The sequence below is a fragment of the Theropithecus gelada genome, chromosome 16, assembly GCF_003255815.1.
Source record: "Theropithecus gelada isolate Dixy chromosome 16, Tgel_1.0, whole genome shotgun sequence".
Taxonomy (NCBI): domain Eukaryota; kingdom Metazoa; phylum Chordata; class Mammalia; order Primates; family Cercopithecidae; genus Theropithecus; species Theropithecus gelada.
Genome location: NC_037684.1, coordinates 4,033,129 through 4,053,993, shown reverse-complemented (window position 1 = coordinate 4,053,993; position 20,865 = coordinate 4,033,129). Strand labels below are relative to the sequence as shown.

Here is a 20,865-nt window from a genome sequence, read left to right as displayed (position 1 = left end):
AACTCAATGAAGGGTAAGAAAAACTGCCATGGAGACACAAATAAACACCATTGAAAGCAAGAGGAGAGAAAGATTACATCTGATCAGAGTGGCAGGGGGAGTTTCCTAGAAGAAATTGAGCTTTGAAAGATGGTCAAAACTTCATTTATCTCTTTTTGAAAGAGAAAAAAAGTACTGAAAATGTAAAGATAAAAAGAATAATTTCTCATTTTTCTACCACAGATAATTAACCATTTAACTTTAAAATATATAAACAGGGACAGGTAAGATCACGCCTGTAATCCCAACACTTTGGGAGGTCAAGGTTGGAGAACTGCTTGAGCTCAGAAGTTCAAGAACAGCCTGGGGGATACAGTGAGACCCTGTCTCTATGGAAAAAAAAAAAAAGCCATGCATGGTGCTAGATGCCTGTAGAACCAGCTCCCTGGGAGGCTGAGACAGGAAAATAGCTTGACCCCGGGAGGTTGAGGCTGCAGTAAGCCATGACTGCACCACTGCACTGCAGCCTGGGTGACAAAGCAAGACTCTGTCTTAATAAAAACAAAATAAAATAAACGATCCCCTTCTAGAAACTTAATATGCCAATTAAAGGCTTATCATCTCATCACTCTTTTATCAAATAAAAACCATAATTTTAGATTACTGTAATAATTATATGCATGCTCTTTGGCTTTGGTTTTGTTTTGGTTTGAAAGAAACTGGGTCTTGTTTTGTCACCCAGCTCGGAGTGCAGTAGTGGAAACACAGCTCACTGCAGCCTCAATCTCCCCACGCTCAGGTGATCTTTCCACCTCACCCTCCTGAGTAGCTGGGACCATAGGTGTGCACCAACACACCCAGCTAATTTTTGTATTTTTTGTAGAGATGGAGTTTGACTATGTTGCCCAGGCTGGTCTTGAACTACTGGGCTCAAGGAATCTGCCCATCTCGGCCTCCTAAATTGTTGAGATTACAGGTGTGAGCCATCACACCGGGCCTGGTATATAACTTTTAGACCTTTTTTTTTTAACTTATATATGAATGGAGAATGGATGCTTCACCCCTCAGTCTTCTTTATGTTTTCAAAATCCACCTTATTGAGATATAATTCACATTCCACACAATTGACTCCATTTAAAGTGTACAATTCAATGGTTTTTAGTATTCACAGAGTTGTATAACCACCCACCATAATAAATTTTAGGACACTTCATCACCCCAAAGGGAAACTCTGTATCTATTAGCAGTCTCCATTTTTCCCCAACCTCCACTCCCTACACCCACTCCAAACCATAGGCAACTACCAATCTACTTTCTGTCTCTATGGGTTTACCTATTCTGAACATTACATATAAACCGAATCATACATTATGTAGTCTCTTGTGACTTCTTTCACTTAGCACGTTTTTAAGGGTCATTCAAGTTGTACCATGTATCATTATTTCATTACTTTTTATGGCTGAATAATATTCCACTGTATGATTTTATATGTCTACTTATCAGTTTGTTAACCCATTCATCAGTTGATGGACATTTTGGTTGTTTCCATTTGGGGCTATTATGAATAATGCTGCTACAAATATTCATGTACAAGTTTTTGTGTGAATACATGTTTCCATTTTTCTTGGGTATATACCTAGCAGTGGAATGCTGGGTCGTACTATAATTCTATATTTAATGTTTTGAAGCACTGCCAGACTGTTTTCCAAAGCAGTTATACCATTTTACACCCCACCAGCAATGTACATATAAAGGTTTCAATTTCTCCACATCTTTGCCTGTGCATATTTTCCATTTTTTAAATTACAGTCATCCTAGTGGGTAAGAAGAGGTATTGACTTGCATTTCTCTAATGGCTAACAATATTGAGCATCTTTTCATGTGCTTGTTAGCCATTTCCTCTTCTTTAGAGAAATGTCCATTCAGATCCTTTCCCCATTTTTCACTTGGATGATTTGTCTCTTTACTATTTAGCTGTAAGAGTTCTTTATATATTTTAGATATAACACCTTTATCATATGATTTACAAAAATTTTCTCTCATTCTGTGGATCATCTTTTTATTTATTTATTTTTTGGGGGCTGGGGTCTCCTTCTGCCACCCACGCTGGAGTGCAGTGGCATAATCATAGCTCACGATAGCCTCTACTTCTTGGGCTCAAGCAATCCTTCGGCCTCAGCCTCCCAAGTAGCTGGGACTACAGGCACATGCCACCACGCCCAGCTTCTATGGGCTGTCTTTTTACTTCCTGAATGTTATCTGTTATGGATTGAGTTGTGTCCTCCAAAAATATATTGAAGTCCTAACCCTCAGTACCTCAGAATGTGATCTTATTTGGAAATAAGTTCCTTACAGAGGTAATCAAGTTAAAATGAGGTGATTAGCATGGGCTCTAATCCAATATGACAGCGTCCTTGTACAAAGGGGAAACTGGGATACAAAGACACGGGGAGAATGCCATGTGATGAAGAAGGGTTGGAGTGAAGGAATGCCAATGGTTGCCAACAAAGCACCAGAAACTAGGGAGAAACAAGGAAGGATTCTTCCACAGTTTCAGAGGGAGCATGGCCCTGGCAACACTGTGATTTTGGACTTCTGGCCTCCAGAACTGTGAGACAATAAATTCCTGTTGTCTTAGACAATCCACTTTGTGGAATTTTGTTACAACAGAACAAAAAAAACAGTTTTCTTTGCAGTAAAGAAGTTTTTAATCTTGATGATGTCCAATATATCAACCTTTTCTTGTCACTTGTGCTTTTGATGTCTTATCTAGAGGAGAACCAAAGTCTCAAAAATGTATTCCTTTTTTTTTTTTTTTTTTTTTAGTTTTATAGTTTTAGTTCCTATATTTAGGTTTATGACCAATTTTAAGCTAATTTTGGGGTGCGGAGTGAGGAAGGTATCTAGTTTATTCTTTTGCATATAAATATCCAATTGTCCCAGCACCATTTATTTTAACAATCTATTCTTTGCCTATTGAATTGTCTTGGCATCCTTTTCTAAAAAAAAATCAACTGACCATCAACATAAGAATTTATTCCTGGGCTCTCAGTTCTATTTTTCATTGATCTGTATGTCTGTCCTTATGCCAGTACCACACTATATTAATTACTGTAGCTTTGTGGTAAGTTTGGAATTGGATGTACGAGTTCCCTAACTTTTGTCATTTATTCTTCATTTCAGAGATAATTTTGTCTTTTTCTTCCATTTTTTTTCCTGAGTCCTATAAACTTTATTTTATTTCTCCCTGGTTTTTTGTTTCCTGGCTTCTGTTTTTATTTTTTGACTATCTGAGTTGAGGTAGTTTCTCATATCCTCAACGTATATTTGCGTATGCTTAATCTGTTTAGAATGCCAACTGAACAGTTTTCTTCTGCTTCTTGATTATTTTTTGCTAATGGTAGGGTTTCCTTAGTTTCTATATGTGATATTTCATTTCTTAATTTTCTGCAATCGTTTTCCATGGACTTTATTTTCCTCTTGTTTATTTTTATGATATTGGGCATTTAATATCATTCCTAGCTTAATTCTAGCAAAATCCAGGAACCTCAATGTGGTTATTTATTTGTCTCGGGTGGTAAGGGTGGAGCTGGAAGTCTTCTGATTTTAAGGTTCTTTTCTGTTTTGTAAAACCTTACATTTCTCCCCACTTTTTCCTTTTCCCATTCACCATTTAATTGTCAAGGAGCACTTCTTCATTTCTATCTTTGTCTTTCTTTTCCTCCTCCAGAAGCTATGAGTTTGGAAGATCTCCCTGTAACCATCCTCTCCTTTTAAACTGTGCTTATCCCGTTAAATCACACCAAATCCTTTAAGTTGTATGCATTTTGAAATCTCTTCCCTGTATTCCAGAGCTCTCATCTGCCCAGTTATTCTTTTAGTATTTTTGGATTTAGCGCATATGTGATGTATGGTGGTCACTCCAAATTACCTTCACAGCTGCCCTTCAGTGGCACCCACTTCTGTCTTCTCCATAAGTTTTCGTGGTCTGCTTTACCTCATCACAAAGCCTTGTGGTGGGGCAAAGATGGGGTAGGTGCATGATAGATCATGCTGAGATTTCTTGATTTTTAAAAAATTTACAGTTATTTTGCAGTTTCGGGATCTTTTGTGATGCCAACAGTGTGGTTTTGTGTAAAATTTGGTAGTTTTTAAGTCGTTTTATATTGTTTAAAGAAAAACCCTGGGAGATTGGTTATCATATAGCCATTATTGTCTTTGGCTGCTCAGATATCTCCCAAGACTATTTACTTTTGAGAAGTTTTGAAGAGTAAATATAAAGAAACTTGGAATGGTAGCTTCATGGGGGCTTATTAAGGTTAGTAGAAAATATTTTTAGAGGAGCTGCTTATGACCAAGGAAAAAAAAGGCTGTGAGTGAAGACTGGGGAGTTTAATTATCACCTTCCCCACTTACAACATAAGATATGAAGACATAAGATTCCAGGAGGTAGAATGCAGTGGGATCAAGAAATGGAGGAGAATATTGTTAAGACACATATAAGTAACAACTGAGAAGACAGAATCTTAGTGAACTCACATCAGATTACTCAAAGTTCTACTTCAGTTCAATGCAAAGTGATTGACTATGAATAAGAGGGATAGAGCTGGAATAGGAGGCTCAGATAGAGGATAAAGGCTCTGAATCACCATAGTGGGAACTGAGCCAGGGAGTCAAGTAGCTAAACAGGAAATGTTGCCATGTAGGACTGAGGGTTCAGCTGAAGTTGTAGAGCATACATATGGACTATAGCAAATTGCCATGACTGCGTGACCACTCTGGGCTATACCTGTAATATTGGTATGGAGAAAAGAGATAATGGTAATTACCGAGGACTGGAGGGCAAAGCAGATATGTCAAAGGGGTGTACAAGATCCTTAGGAGAATCATTGAAAAGGTATGTCCATGGGTCTAGGCTACAGAGAAAGGTAAATCAAATCAAAAGGGTTAATAGTCTAAGAAAACAAAGAGAAGATAAGGAACTAGAAGCCAAAATGAAGGGGAAAAGCAGAAATCATGAGAATGAGCATAGAATGTGATGGGAATATATGCAAAATCCGACCATTTAATTTTTATTTTGATGGTTGGGACACTATCCATTCTCCTCTTATTACTCCACGTGTGTACTTCAAAAACACATATATGTCCAAACAGAAGGCAATAATTCTCTAAGGTGAAATGAACAGCTGTACTCCTGTAGTAGAAACTGAACAATCTCACAAGATTCATTTGCAGAGAATGAGGGAATGGGAAAGGATAGAGGGCTGTGACTGGAGAGTACAGAGTTACAGTAATAATATTCATTACCTATAACCAATAATAGTACCAATATAACCAATAATAATACTAAGTCAGTAGTAACACCAAAAATTGAAACTAACAAGCCCAGTTTACAAGCCTCAACTTTTAACATGTTTCTAAGACAATTTTTATTTTTTTGAGACAGGGTCTCAGCTTTGTCACCCAGGCTAGAGTATAGTGTTGTGATCAAGCTCACTTCAACCTCAATCTCCTGGGACAGAGTGATCTTCCCACCTCAGCCTCCTAAGTAGCTGGGACAACAAATGTGTGTCACCATGACCGGCTAATTTTTTAAATTTTTATTTGTAGTACAGGCAAGCTCTTGCTATGTTGCCCAGTCTGGTCTCAAACTCCTGAGAGCTCAAGCAATCCTCCTGCCTTGCCCTACCAAAGTGCTAGGATTCCAGGCATAAGCCACCAGGCCTGGTGCTAAGAATGATTTTTAAATTACATTTTCACACACAACACATTTTAACATTCCTGATTGTAAGAGTAATCCATGTTCATTATAGGAAGTTTGGAAAATACAGAAGTTTCTGCCTGCTTTTCCTTGCTATATGTAAGTATAGGATCTTAAAGACCTTAGACTAAAGTTTGGCAATTTTTTCCTGTAAAAAACCAGACAGCAAATATTTCAGACTTTTTAGATGCAAAAGTCTTTGCTGAAACTACTCAACTTTGCCGTTTGATCACTGGATTCTTCTTCTTTAGTTTGTTAATATAGTAAATTATACTGACTTACTTTGAAATGTTGAAGGAGAAAGCAGCCACACACAATATATGAAAATATAGCTGTGGCTGTGTGTCAATATAATTTTATTTACAAAAACAGGTGGTGGGCAAGATTTGGCCCCAGAGCTATAATGCACTAAGCCCCTTTCGTGGTCTACTTTCTGGGCTTATAACTTATTTGTCAAATAAAATAAATTGACATGTATATGTTCCAGGTACTGTGCTAAAACCATAGATAAAAGGCCAATGGAGAAAGACATGCAGTGTATTCAAAAGTGAGGTGGGAAACAGGAGAAAAAGCTGTTTTTCAGAAACAGCTGTCATGCTTTCTTAACTATGGAAGCACTTGACCTGAGTCTTGAAGGACTTTAAAGCATATTTTTAAATAAAAGAATTAATTTTATAGCATTTTATATTCAAAGACAAGCCTACCTTGGAATAAGAAAGTGCTATTTGTTGAAACACAGCATCATCTGGTGATTTACTATATGTGGCAAGTCCTTGTTCATCATCATCAAAAGGGTAGTTAACCACCAAAGAACCTATAAGGGAAAAGAGGAAAATGTATCACGTTGTCTGTTTCAAGATGAATTATTAACATAAAGCTTTTCAGAATACTGCCAGAGAAGAGAAAACAATAAAATTTGCCAAGCAAAATTTCCTCAACAGAAATGAAAACTACACTAATTTCTTCAATAGAAAATCAAAGTGAAAAAGTGAGAAAATATCTTTCAAATGGCTACTTTTCTAAAGCCAAAAAAAAAGATGTATAGTACTTCTACCAAACAGTCTACCTCAAAAAAATAATTAGCATCAACACAGAAAGGATTAGCAACAAAAGAAAAAGGCAGATATATAGGATTCCATTAAAATCAAAAACTTTTATGCATCAAGGACATAAGAAAGAGAAAAGACAACCTATAGAATGGGGGAAAATATTTTGCAAGCCTGATAAGGGTCCAGTATCCAGAACATATTTTAAAACTCTTTCAACTTAACAACAAAGACAAAAACTCAATTAAAATTTGGGCAAAGGACTTGAACAGATATTTCTCCAAAGAACATAGATAAATGGCCAACAAGCTCATGAAAATATCCTCGGCATCATTAGTTATTGGAGAAATGCACACCAAAACCAAAATGAGGTACTACTTCTCACCCACTAGGATGGCTATAATAATAAAAATAGAAAATAGTAAATGGTGGCGAGGATAGGAAGAAACTGGAACCTCATACATTGCTGGCAGGAATGTAAAATAGTCCAGCCTCGGCAATTTCTCAAAAAGCTTAACATGGAATTATCATATGACAATTTCACTCCTAGGTGCACACCCAAAAGAAATGAATACAGGGGCTGTGTACAGTAGTTCACGCCTATAATCTCAGCACTTTGGGAGGCCAAGGCAGGTGGATTGCTTGAGCCCAGGAATTCAAGATCAGTCTGGGCAACACTGGGAGATCCTGTCTCTACAAAAAATTAAAAATAAGCCAGGTGTGGTGGTGCATGCTTGCAGTTCCAGCTACTTGGGAGGCTGAGGTAGGAGGATTGCCTGAGCTCAGGAGTTTGAGGCTGCAGTGAGCCATGATCACACCACTTACATTCCAGCCTGGGTAACAGAGTGACACTCTGTTTCAAAACAAGGGGGGCACAGGGAAAAGAAAAAAGGAACTCGAATAGACATCTGCATGCCAATGAGCATAGAAGAATTTTTCATTGTAGTCAAAAAGTCAAAACAACCCAAATGTCCATCAGTAAGTAAATGGATAAAGTAAATGTGATATTGATACATACACATGTATATATAATACACTATTATTCAACCATAGAAAGGAATGAAGTACTGATACATGTTACAACATGAGTGAACCTTGAAAACACTGTGCTAAATCAAAGAAGCCAGACACGAAAGGTCATATGCTATATGATTCCATTTCCATGAAATATCCAGAATAGGTAAATCCCCAGAGACAGAACAAAGATTGCTGGTTACCAGAGCTTGAGGGGAGAAAGGAAAGGGGAGTCACTGTTAAATGGGTGTGGGGTATCCTTTCGGGGAGATAAAAATGTTTTGGAACAAGATAGAGGGGGCAGTTACAAAACACTATGAATGCACTAAATGCCACTGGAATTATGTAAACTTCGCCTCAATAAAAAAATTAGTATCAAAATTTTTGAAAATTTATGAAAAAGAATATTGCTTTACCCTATCTTCTTTCAAGATCCTTCTAAATTATAAAGTTGGCAGTGAAAGGAATCAGAACATGCTGCCCCAGAATATGACTCTTTAGCGTATTAATTATTTAGGGCTGAAGGCAACTGAGAAACAGCAGATGCAGGAAAGGCTATCTACCCTCCCCCTTTCTGCCTAAAATTGGGCATAAATTTCACATGAGAAAGGCACCTTCCTGGTACCATCAGAGATGGGATAATCAATGCCAAGATGAGTTGACACAAACAAACCTTAGTGAAATAACCCTCATCTTTCATTAGTTTCCCCCACATATTTCCTAGTCACTTTCCTACAATTTATCACCCTTAGAAGTCCAAACCCCTTCCTTTGTGTAGTCACTTTTCCACAAGGTATCTATCACCCTTTGTTATAAGAGCACTAAGTCCTTAACACTAACTGCTTTTCTGAGGGTTTCACGTCTTTCCTATGAACTCCCCCACCGCCTGTTGCCTGTGCCACATACAAACATCAATAAAATTTGTATGCTTTTTCCTTTTAATCTGTCTTTTATCACCTTAATTCACAAGCTCCAGCTACGGAATCTATGAGGTTTTTTACTCCTGTACAGCAACAAAGAAATTCTCCTTCAAACTGCTTTGCCAAGATTTCAAACTCCATTTAAATAAGGATTTTAAGATGAGAAAACAAAATATGTCATGGAAAGAAAAATGTCTGCACGACTGAAGATTCCTACCTCTCACCATGCCAAGGTTTGGATACCACATCTGTAAATCTGTGACTTATTTTCACCGGAATGTAACTATTATTAACTTTTTAGATTTAGCCAACATGATGTGTGATTTATTATGAGAATATTTTTAAAGCTCTAAATAGAAAGTGTCTTCTATCAAACACAGCATTAAACACATAAAATATAATAAAAGAAACAAAAAATTTATTTTTCCAACTAGGGTATAACTTCATCGTTCTTATTTGACTCTCTGAGAAGAATATATGATTACCAACTGTAGAAGTACTTTTTTCTACTATTGGCAATCTTTCAAAGCAATTTTTGGAGAATCTCACTTAACTTCCTAAATCTAAATATCCATCAGTATGTACTGTCATTCTAAAATGGCAGGCTACTCTAGATGACATGAAGGCTCAACTATGATACTTCTGGATATTCCAATAAATGTTGAAACTAAATTTCTTCCCCATTGCCCCTGGTGCTAATACTTGTTACTCTGTTTTTTTTTTTTTTTTTTGAGACGGAGTCTCGCTCTGTCACCCAGGCTGGAGTGCAGTGGCCGGATCTCAGCTCACTGCAAGCTCCTCCTCTCGGGTTCACGCCATTCTCCTGCCTCAGCCTCCCGAGTAGCTGGGACTACAGGCAACCGCCACTTCGCCCGGCTAGTTTTTTGTATTTTTTAGTAGAGACGGGGTTTCACCGTGTTAGCCAGGATGGTCTCGATCTCCTGACCTCGTGATCCACCCGTCTCGGCCTCCCAAAGTGCTGGGATTACAGGCTTGAGCCACCGCGCCCGGCCTAATACTTGTTACTCTTTTTTTTTTTTTTTTTTTTTTTTAGCAGTTTTACTGATGTAATTCAAATACCATGCAAGTCACCCATTTAAAGTTGGTTATATTCACAGGGTTGTACAACCACTACCACTATCTAGTTATAGAACATTTTCATAACTCCAAAAAGAAACCCCAAAATCCACTAGCAGTCACTCCCCTATCACCTCCTACCACTATTCACTTCAGCCCAATGCAATCTTTAATCTACTTTCTGTCTCTATGGATATGCCTACTCTAAAAATTTCATAAAAATATAATCATTAACTTGATTTAAAAAATAATAATCATGCACCATGTGGTCTCTTATGACTGGCTTTTGTCACTTAGCATAAGGTTTCAAGGATCTATGTTATAGCATGTATCAGCACTTGATTCCTTTCGAGACAAATAATATTCATTGTAAGGGCAGACCACATTTTATTTATCCATTTATCAGATGATGGTTGTTTGGGTTGTTTCTACTTTTTTGTTATTGTGAATAATCCTGAATGAACATTCGTGTACACTGAACATTCATATACATGAGCATTGTATATTAAATGAGTGAACATTTTGTTCAAGTGAGTTTATGTGTGGACACATTTTGGTTCTCTTGGGTACTGATATCTTCACTCTTATTCACAACCTTAGTTGGACATTGTGGTGATTTTTAATCTTGACACTCATTCTATTCAACTGATCCATCCCTGCTAAATTATATGGAGGTATATGTGCTCAGGTACTACATGAGAATGTGGTCATTTTGCTGCAGTTAAGGACATACCAAGTGAAAAACAGAGAATATCAAAATCTAAATTTACATGAAAGAATTTATTAAACTTCAAGGAGAAAACAGAAATAAACATTTGGATCAATTTTTATTAATGACAAAGAATATGTTACCAAGTTCCCAGTGTGAGAGATAAATACAAAATACCTGAAGAACTATGAGAGGAAGAGGAGAGGAGAAGGAAGAGCAGAGTAGGGGGAGAGATGGGGGAGAAGGAGAGGAGAGGAGAAAAAAGACAAGACAAGAGAAGAAAGGGGAGAGGAGATAAGAGAAGGGAGAGAGAGAAGTAGTAGGTGAGAAAGGAGAGGAGAAAGAGTGGAGAGAAGAGATGGGGATAGAAGGAGAAGAGAAAAGGAGGAAAAAAATGAGAGAAAGCAGGAGGAAAGAAACAGCCAGGACACTGGCTGAAAAAGTAATGAGAAAAGACCTTTACTGTTGTCTGCCATAAAAGCAGTAACAGGATACTCATTTTAAGAAAGCATAACACTACAAACAGATAAAATTCCACCAGGATTTCCAAATGCTCTCAACAAGAACTAATTAGTAGAATATAAAGTTGCCATACCTCCATGCAGGTTTGCTGAAAGTACAAATGGATAGGACTTCATCCAGCTCATTACAGCAATAGTTTCTGGTTGCGTAGGATCTGTGATCTGAACAAACTGGTCTGGGAAATTTCGGTTCAGGTCAAAGTTGTTGCTGTTGTTTCTGCCAATTACACTTATTGAATCTCCTGTATGATATGATAAAGGATGTGAATATAAGCCATGTTCACTTCTATTTTATTCCAACACGTACTACTTCAGATACCTTAACTCAAGGCAAATGTGAACATATCAGGCTTCACTATTATCAATCACCTATGATTATGAAACTGTCTTTGCAAAATTATTACAGTAGGACAAATCTGACATAGTTGACTCCACATTTTTTTTTTTTTTTTTTGAGATGCAGTCTCAGCCACCCAGGCTAGAGTGCAGTGGCACAATCTCAGCTCACTGCAACCACCATCTCCCAGGTTCAAGCAATTCTCCCATCTCAGCCTCCCAAGTAGCTGGGATTCCAGGCACCTGCCATTATGCCTGGCTAATTTTTGTATGTTTTAGTAGAGATGGGGTTTCATCATGTTGGCCAGGCTGGTCTTGAACTCCTGACATCAGGTGACTCGCCCCCCTCAGCCTCCCAAAGTGCTAGGATTACAGGAGTGAGCCACCATGCCTGGCCAGACTCCACCTTACTTCTAACCTCCAAGCTGTCCTTGGTCATTCCTGGGCATCGGCCAAGCTAACTTTGGGAGAAATTTAGCTTACAGTTTAATTTTAAAGCAAGGATGATAATAACCTTTCCCAAAACTAAACCACCTTTGTAAAACTAATGAAAGGGCACAAGGTTGGGATTATAAGAGGGGCCTGAATTTGGCTAACACGTATGTGTAATTAAAGGATAACCAGCCATCATTTTGGAAGTTATAAGATTTGTAACTTCCCCAACTACTCCTGTAGATAACATCACTATTGAACCTAAGATTGGCCTTCTGAGACGTTTTTCAGACTTTTGCATTTCTGACAACCAGCTGACATCACCAAGACCAGTGACTTGTAACTCAGCTGGTCCTGTGGCTCCCAACCAGAAGCTGACTCAGCACATGAGGACTGTTTTCCACATCCCTATGATTTCATCTCCAACCAATCAACCCATTCTCTAGCCCCTTGTCCATCAAACTATCTTTGAAAAACCCTAATCTCTGAGCCTTCGGGGAGACTGATTTGAGTGATAACTCCAGTTCTCCTGCGTGGCTGGCCTTGCATGAATTAAACTCTTCAATGCGATACCATGGTCTCAATGCACTGTTTTGCCTGTGTAGCAGGCAGGAAGAACCTGTAAGACATTACTTTTTTTTTTTTTTTTTTTTTTTTTTGAGAGGGAGTCTCGCCTTGTTGCCCAGGCTGGAGTGCAATGGCGCAATCTCGGCTTACTGCAACCTCTGCTTCCCAGGTTCAAGCGATTTTCCTGCCTCAGCCACGCTAGTAGCTGGGATTACAGGTGTGCACCACCACACCCAGCTAATTTTTTGTATCTTTAGTAGAGATGAGATTTCACCATGTTCACCAGGCTGGTCTCAAACTCCTGACCTTGTGATCCACCCGCCTCAGCCTCCCAAAGTGCTGGGATTACAGGCGTGAGCCACAGTGCCTGGCTGGGCATTACAATTAAAACACATCTTTTTCACACTGCGTGTTTAAAAACTGTATCTCTTCCAGATATTTTGAACAGAAAGGTAAAACCATTATCGTTTTATTTTTGTCCTCTGCTCATAATCTGGGAGGAAAAAAATTCCAATTAGACAAATTATATTAAAGCACGGTTTAAGTGTCACTAATCCGCATATAATGACATGATCACAATGTTGAATGGAAATTACTGATCAGAGGAGAACTCTATACTCTTTTTTCTTTTTCTTTTTTTTTTTTTTTGAGACAGAGTCTCACTCTGTGGCCTAGACTATAGTGCAGTGGCGCCATCTCGGCTCACTGCTACCTCCACCTCCTGGGTTCAAGCAATTCTTGTGCCTCAGCCCCCCAAGTAGCTGGAATTACAGGTATGTGCCACCACGTCCAGCTAATTTTTTGTATTTTTAGTAGAAACAGGGTTTCACCATGTTGGCCAGGCTGCTCTTGAACTCCTGGCCTCAAATGATCCACCCACCTCGACCTCCCAAAGTGCTGGGATTATAAGCGTGAGCCACTACGCCTGGCCAGGAACTCTACACTCCTCTCTGTACTTGTATAAAGCTCACTAAGACATTGTAAGAAATAGACCAAATGAAAATAAAATTGTGATATGCTCACATTAAAGTGATCACAAAAAGGTAAAGTTAGCCAAGAACACAGCTGGAAGTTTAACCTGACGGAAGAGAAAGTTCAATTTAAGCTTAACTGTGCATATTCCATTTTAATAGCAAGTAGGAGCCTTACTATTGTCATTATAATGAGAAAAATTGCAAGAGACTGAAGAAAACTGGAGGGCTTACTAGTGTAATTAGTTCCACCTTTCAGAAAGGTCTAGGGAGTATGTAGGAGAGATTTGTGGCACTGACAGAGAATGAGAACCTTCGGGGGAAAAATCTGAAATATATACATATATAAGTAAGATCTTGTGCCCATTTGTTCAAGAGAGCTTCTGGGTACTAATGACCAACTAATGACCAACTGATCCTCCCAATGGTCAAGTCAGTGCTAGTAATAAGTCATGAGGCTCCATATTATACTGTGGTGCCTGATCATTGGCTGGAAGAAATCATGGGCTGGGAAAAGATGAACTCTCACTCCCCTAGTGTTGTTTATAAGGGTCTGCTGTCCCAGCCCATACTATAACGCCCCAGGAAAGATGGGCTTGCCCAGAGAAGGCAAAGAAATCGGGAAGTTAATAAATTAGCAAGTCTGGAACATGCACAGGGAGTAGAACTAAGAGTCAAAACAGAGTCACTGGCTCAGAGAGATATCTGGTTTGATTTTTCACTTATGAAATAAGGTTCCCAAAATAATAATTTAATAAGAACTGTAAACTCAAAATAAAATTCTAAGGCCCTGCTCAATAGGCAGGGCCTATCTGAATAGATTCCCTCCTCTTGACCAGGGCACTCCAAAGTTAACCTGAAAGACTGGTTCAGGCCATGACGGGAAATGGGGGTCAGACATGCCTCATTATGCCTCCTCTCTTTTGGAAATCAGGAAAAGCCAATCAACATTTAATACCAACAGAGGCCTTAAGTCTGATAAGAAACATTTACAATCTATTCTCTGTGAAGCCTGCTACCTGGAGGCTTCATCTACATGAGCAAACTTTGGTAACTACAACCTCTTATCCTAACCCAGACATTCCTTTCAACTGATAATAACTCTTTCAACCCTCACCCCCTTTTTGGACCAAACCAATGTATATCTTAAATGTGTTTGATTGATGTCTCATGTCTTCTTAAAATGTATAAAACCAAGCTGCACCCTGACTACTCTGAACACATGTCGTCAGGGTCTGAGGGCTGTGTCATGGGCCATAGTCACTCATATTTGGCTCAGAATAAATCCCTTCAAATATTTTACAGAGTTTGACTCTTTGTCAACAGAACTATTGCTGAAATAAAACAATTTGTAAAAGTCTTATATTCTATTTCTAGTAAATAAGAACCATTACCAAGTGGAAAACACCACTAAATATATAAATTTGATCACATAATTCCTGAACAGACCAGATCATCATATAAGAATACAAGAGCTAAAATCAATCACAAATTATAAGGAAAAAAAATAGGAAGAAATTCCGAAAGAACCAGTTCAAATTCTGTTCTACATCAAAATAATCATTCTATATGATGATCAAATGATTAAGAATTAATAGCTATTCTTTACCTTCCTGGGACTTTTCATATCCATCAGGATTCATGGATGGCATAAGGTGAATTCTAGTGCTATGAACCAAATCTGTGACTTCAGGGTCTGTTCCAAAGTTCTTACAAAGGTATTCGATGAGGTTCAACAGCAGTTCTCTTCCAACAACTTCATTTCCATGCATATTTCCAATGTACTTAAATTCTGGTTCACCTGAAAACAAAGTAATTACATGGAAGGCTTTTTTTCATTTCTAATCATCATGGACTCTGTTTTTTTCCCCAACATATATAAATCCTGTACTAAAAATTTTTTTAAACATGTATTTTGGCAAAGGAGGCAGAAAAAACCTTCAGAAACATCTTATAAAGCAGTTTCCTTACTAATACGTATGTCTGAGCAGGCTCAAAGCATATATATGCCATGTAATATAAATAAAACACTATTAGCAGAATAAATCTAATCTATGCACATATTAAATACCATGCCTAATATGGGTTAGCAAAAGGATTTCCTCTTTTCCGGGAAAAGATTAGTTACATTTTTTTTTTTTTGCTTTCTTTTAATTTTAGTTAGGTTTTCTTAATGCTAGTTATACAAACTGTAGGCGACCTTTCTGGATGAAACATAGCAATATTGAACATGGCTTTGAGGGGCACTACTGAAATTATGTGTAAGACCATACCAATTACCTGGTTCATGGACACCTGGATTATCAGATATCTCCATCACATAAAGTTCTCTTGACTCTACTGATTTTCCCAATGAATAAAGCCGGGTAATGTTAGGATATTCATTGGCAAACCTTCTCAAGAAGATTTCCATATCAGGGAAATGGTGGTGGTGAAAGTCCTTCGGCTGAATTGGCTGGTAGGAGGATGATGTTCCAGAAAGAATATTAGGTATAGCAACTGTGCTAGCAGTTGCTACAGCCTCTGTCGTGTCAGGGATTACTGAAGTTACAGTTGGCCTAAGAGACAAATCCACCTCTGTGGCTGGTCCTTCTTTCACCACTATATTAGTAACAGTCAATGGCATATACCTGAAAAAAAAAATTGGAAAAGTAAACGGTTTATAGTTAAGACATACAATGCTTTAACATTATAAAAGCACAGAAGCCTTTTCATCCTCTTATGCTTAGCAATCTATCAAAACTCAAACTAAATAGAGATGTGTAAATTTAAGAGTTTTAGGACATTATTTCACCAAGAACCTGGCCGGGCACGGTGGCTCAAGCCTGTAATCCCAGCACTTTGGGAGGCCGAGACAGGCGGATCACGAGGTCAGGAGATCGAGACCATCCTGGCTAACACGGTGAAACCCCGTCTCTACTAAAAAATACAAAAAACTAGCTGGGCGAGGTGGCGGGCGCCTGTAGTCCCAGCTACTCGGGAGGCTGAGGCAGGAGAATGGCGTAAACCCAGGAGGCGGAGCTTGCAGTGAGCTGAGATCCGGCCACTGCACTCCAGCCTGGGCGGCAGAGCGAGACTCTGTCTCAAAAAAAAAAAAAAAAAAAAAAAAAACACAAAGAACCCCAGATTAAACAACTATTTCTCTTACCAAATCTTCTCAAGTACCACGCACTAGAATGTATACCAAAAAAATTACATTCAAAGGAAAGAACATGTTGAAAGATGCGGCTGTTACTCCATTGTAACCACTGCTACAGTACTCAAACAAGGGATAAATTATACAATTCTTTGCAGTGTCTTATCAAACTGACATTCCAACTTCTTTTTCAAGCAGGAAAGTTCAAGATTAAAGGTTATCAATTAAATCCTTATCAAAGTGAGCTTCCAGAAAGCTTTCCAGGGGAGGTGGGAAACCACTCATTTAATAAATTAGAAAGCTGTTAAGACAGTTCTTCAAAAGTGTCATTTACAGAGCACTGGGTTTCTTCTACTCTGGTATTCAGTTAGCTTTAAGGCAATGCTTTACACAGCTGAATATCTTTTCACGTTTTAAAAACTGTCCTTCCTCTATTGCTACAACTATGCTTCATATCCCATTGTACTATTAGACTATGTGACAAAAAACTCCACAATAGTATTTTCTTATTACAAAAGGAGAAAAATCAGAAAATACAGAAAAATAAAAGCCACAAAAAATAAACAACATGTACTAGACTATATTTCTGTCTTAGATATAAAACAGAGACTTGACATTTTAACTAAGAGTCTACATAGTTTAAATTCTTACCCAGTTAAAACTACTGTAAGGTTATAAGTTCCAGGAACAAGTAATCGGTAGAAATCACCAAATCTGCCTGTTGTGATATTATGATTAATACCAGCCACTGAGATGGTTGCATTCTCTAAACCAGATCCTGTTATGGAATCTTTAACAAATCCTTTCACTCCAATGTGAACCTAAGAAGACAAGAATCCAAGTTCAGAGACCATGAATTTAGAAGGCAAAAGGGCACAACTTTTCTCTGCACTGATAGTAGAATTTCTAAAAATTAAAGTGACTCTTCTCTCTCCCCCAAAACATTTTCAATCCCTTGAAGTTTAAATAAAATACAGACAGAAGTATTAAATCCTTAAACTTAAGCCATGTGTCTGAACTCGACACTAGTAAGGTGCTTTTAAAATTCCCTCTCCTCAAAGCCAGACTTCTAGTTTTCTCAACAGGGTGTAATTGCTGGTGTATCCAATTGCTGTATTAGTCTGTGTGATGTTTAAATTAAACTGATGTCCATGGTTCATATAGTGGTAAAGGCTCACTAGCAAATATGATCACGTGACATTGTAAGAACCTGAAAGTACAAATTTGGCTAATTATTTCAGTTTGTATAAGTAAGTGTTCCAAGACAGGCAAAGGAAGCCCTATGGAGCAGAGAGCTGGGGGCAAGGGGCAGGGGAAGCAGAACTAGAATATGTTTTAATAGATTGTAACCTAATAATCTTTAAAGATAATTTATAATCTTAAGTAGTAAAAACAGATAAAGGACATCTAATACTGTATAGATTGTCATTCACATGCATCCAGATTTCTCTCTTATTTAATCCTGTTTCTATACCCCAACCTTCCAGTCATCTACTTTTACCTTTTCAATCAATGTGATCAAAGACTCACGATTGTTCTCCCATTCCTGTCGAAGCTGTGAAGCAGGTGGGTACTTGCAACAAGACAGTTCTAATGTGATCTCGAAACAGTTGGCCCACACATAATTGTAATCTTGCATACCACCTGTAACATGGAAAAAAGAAGTTTACTCTCAGAAGGAAAATAATTATACCCTCCAAAAGACTGAAGAAATTAAATCAGCTAACTCTGCATGTATAAATTTTCTTTTCTTTTCATTAAATTGTTTGAAATTGTAGAAGGCATCTGAACTGTAGTGGAGGCTAAGAAGGAAGGTTAAAAGGAATATACATTGAAAAAGAACATATAGTGAAAAATACATTTAATTGATAGAATGAGCAGTTATGAAAAGTACAAAGATATCAGTTAATACCAGTAACAATAACGATAATAGCTTTGAGTGTTTATTATATACCAGACCTGTTCTAAGAGCTTTATGTGTATTAGCATTTAATCTTTACAGCAATTGTATGTACTACTTCAAATACTACTATTTCATCCATTTTACAGATATGAAAAGTGGGGCACAAAGGGGAAAATAAGACACAATAAATTCTTTCAAAATGTGTTAAATGGAAGGTGGAACTTAAAAGGGAATAAGCATCCATGGTCTATGACCTTCACCACGTTTATACCTATATAAGCCCACACACTCATTTTGTTGACAGCCTATTACCCTATCATTCTTGTCACTTGATTTTCTCACATCTTGTTTTTAGCAGATAAAGACTAAAAAGTGAAGAAAGGAGCATGTGTAACTTCTCTGTGATCTTGCCTTGCTCTTGCAAAGCGCAAATGCAGATTTTAAGGGTCATCTTTCCTCAACCCCCAGTGCATCTCAGGTGATGCCACATAGGACCCTTCAGATCAGGAGGGAGAATAACTTCCCTTTCACTGACAGCACCAAAAGATATGCTTCCATCATAGATTCTTCTGCCACTTACTGGATGAGAACCCTTTGGCATTAACATGGGTATTTATTTATTTATTTATTTATTTATTTATTTGTATACAAAGTGAATGTTAGCTGACCACAAAAGACCCTTCCAACCCTCGCATTCTATGATGTTTAAAAACACATGCTGATTTGGGCCGGGCACAATGCCCCATGCCTGTAATCCTAGCACTTTGTGAGGTGGAGAAGGGCAGATTGCCTGAGTTCAGGAGTTCGAGACTAGCCTGGGCAACATGGTGAAATCCTGTCTCTACTAAAAATACAAAAAATTAGCTGGGTGTGGTGGCACACGCCTGTAGTCCCAGCTACTGGGGAGGCTGAGGCAGAAGAATTGCTTGAACCCAGGAGGCAGAGGTTGCAATTAGCAGAGATAGTGCCACTGCACTCCAGCCTGGACAACAGAGTAAGACTCCGTCTCCAAAACAAAAACAAAAACATGCTGATTTGATTATAAGAGAAAAGGCAGGGAGAGAATGTGAAAAACAGACAATTCTGAAACCTGGTTCTGGAGAAAGGTCAATGTCATAGTTTTAAGCACAGCTTATTAGGAGTTCATCAAAGAACAGGGGCTTATAAAACATTGAAGAAAAGCAAACAATATAGCAAAAATAACAAAACTTTGACAGAAATAAAATTGTAGCAATATTATTGGAGCCTAAACTCTTAACCTCATTTTTGCTGAAGTTTTATTACGTGCTTTGAAACACATCTAGTTCTTGAAATATGCACACCTTACCTAACGCAATATGCTCCATTTCACTGGCATATTTATAGGATAGATACCGGTAAGACAAAAAAGTTAGGTTAAGTGTAAAGCATCAAAAACTTCTAAAGAAGAAATTGGGCAAAGAACCTTTAAAAATCCAGGACTCCATGAATTCTAACCAATGCCATTTTGAGTAAGTACAAAGAAGAAAACTGAACACAATCCTCAAGTTAACCAAGCAGGATCACAAGGATGCTGGTGACGTGACATCTCATCTCAGGAGATGATCTGATTATATTCATGTTCATCCACGTTAATTCAGCACTTACAAATAATGCCAAGTGTTTGTTTCTAATCAGAGGAGGGGACAACCACATCCATAAATAATTAAATATGACAGTAGAGGAGAGTGGTGAATGTTGTATAGCAATGTAAATGCACTTAATGACAGGGAATTGTACCCTTAAAAATAGTTACAATGGTAAATTTTATATTATGTGTACTTTACCACAATTTAAAAAATGATAATAGGCTGGGCGAGGTGGCTCATGCCTGTAATCCTAACACTTTGAGAGGCTGAGGGCAGTACCTAAAATAGTGCCTAGCATATAGTAGGTGCTCAATAAATATTTTGGGAGGCTGGGCAGATTTCTTGAGCTCAGGAGGTCGAGACCAGCCTAGGCAACACAGCAAAACCCCATCTCTACAAAAAATACAAAAAAATTAGCTGGGCATGGTGGCACATGCCTGTCATCACAGCTACTCAGGAGGTTGAGGTGCGAGGATCGCTTAAGCTCAGGAGGTCAAGGCTGCAGTGAGCCAAGATTGCACCACTGCACTCCAGTCTGGGTAACAAAGTAAGATCCTATCTTGGGAAAAAAAGAAAAAAAGAAAAAAAAATGATATTAATAATAGAGATATTATGGGTCTATGCCACTAATTTCAATTTTGGAGTTGAGGGAAGATCTGTAAAGGCTTCTTGGGGAGGCAGTTTTTTAGTTAGATCTTAAAGACAAAACTATGAGTCAGCCAAAGAGATGTGGGGGTTCAGGAGCACTGTAGTCAGGGGAAATGGCTTTGTAAAGGTGGAGGCTGCTGGTGTATGCTGACCACCAGTTATGAGGCTGATAAGGCCACAGAATGAGGGCAGGAGCACAGAGCTGCAGGGGTGTCTTGAATGGTGAGGCTGGAAAGGT

At 38.2% G+C, this 20,865-nt stretch overlaps 1 protein-coding gene across 2 annotated transcripts in view; it reads right to left on the bottom strand.

Moving 5' to 3' along the window:
- Positions 1 to 20,865, bottom strand: part of CPD (carboxypeptidase D) — a 91,071-nt gene that overhangs the window by 30,535 nt on the left and 39,671 nt on the right. For both annotated transcript variants that reach the window (XM_025361596.1, XM_025361597.1), the window contains exons 3-8: positions 17,971 to 18,113; positions 17,121 to 17,290; positions 15,614 to 15,963; positions 14,943 to 15,134; positions 11,102 to 11,269; positions 6,445 to 6,554 (exon numbers count right to left, since the gene is read on the bottom strand). In XM_025361596.1, coding sequence (XP_025217381.1) covers positions 6,445 to 6,554; positions 11,102 to 11,269; positions 14,943 to 15,134; positions 15,614 to 15,963; positions 17,121 to 17,290; positions 17,971 to 18,113 — 1,133 coding nt within the window. The remainder of the gene's footprint in view (positions 1 to 6,444; positions 6,555 to 11,101; positions 11,270 to 14,942; positions 15,135 to 15,613; positions 15,964 to 17,120; positions 17,291 to 17,970; positions 18,114 to 20,865) is intronic.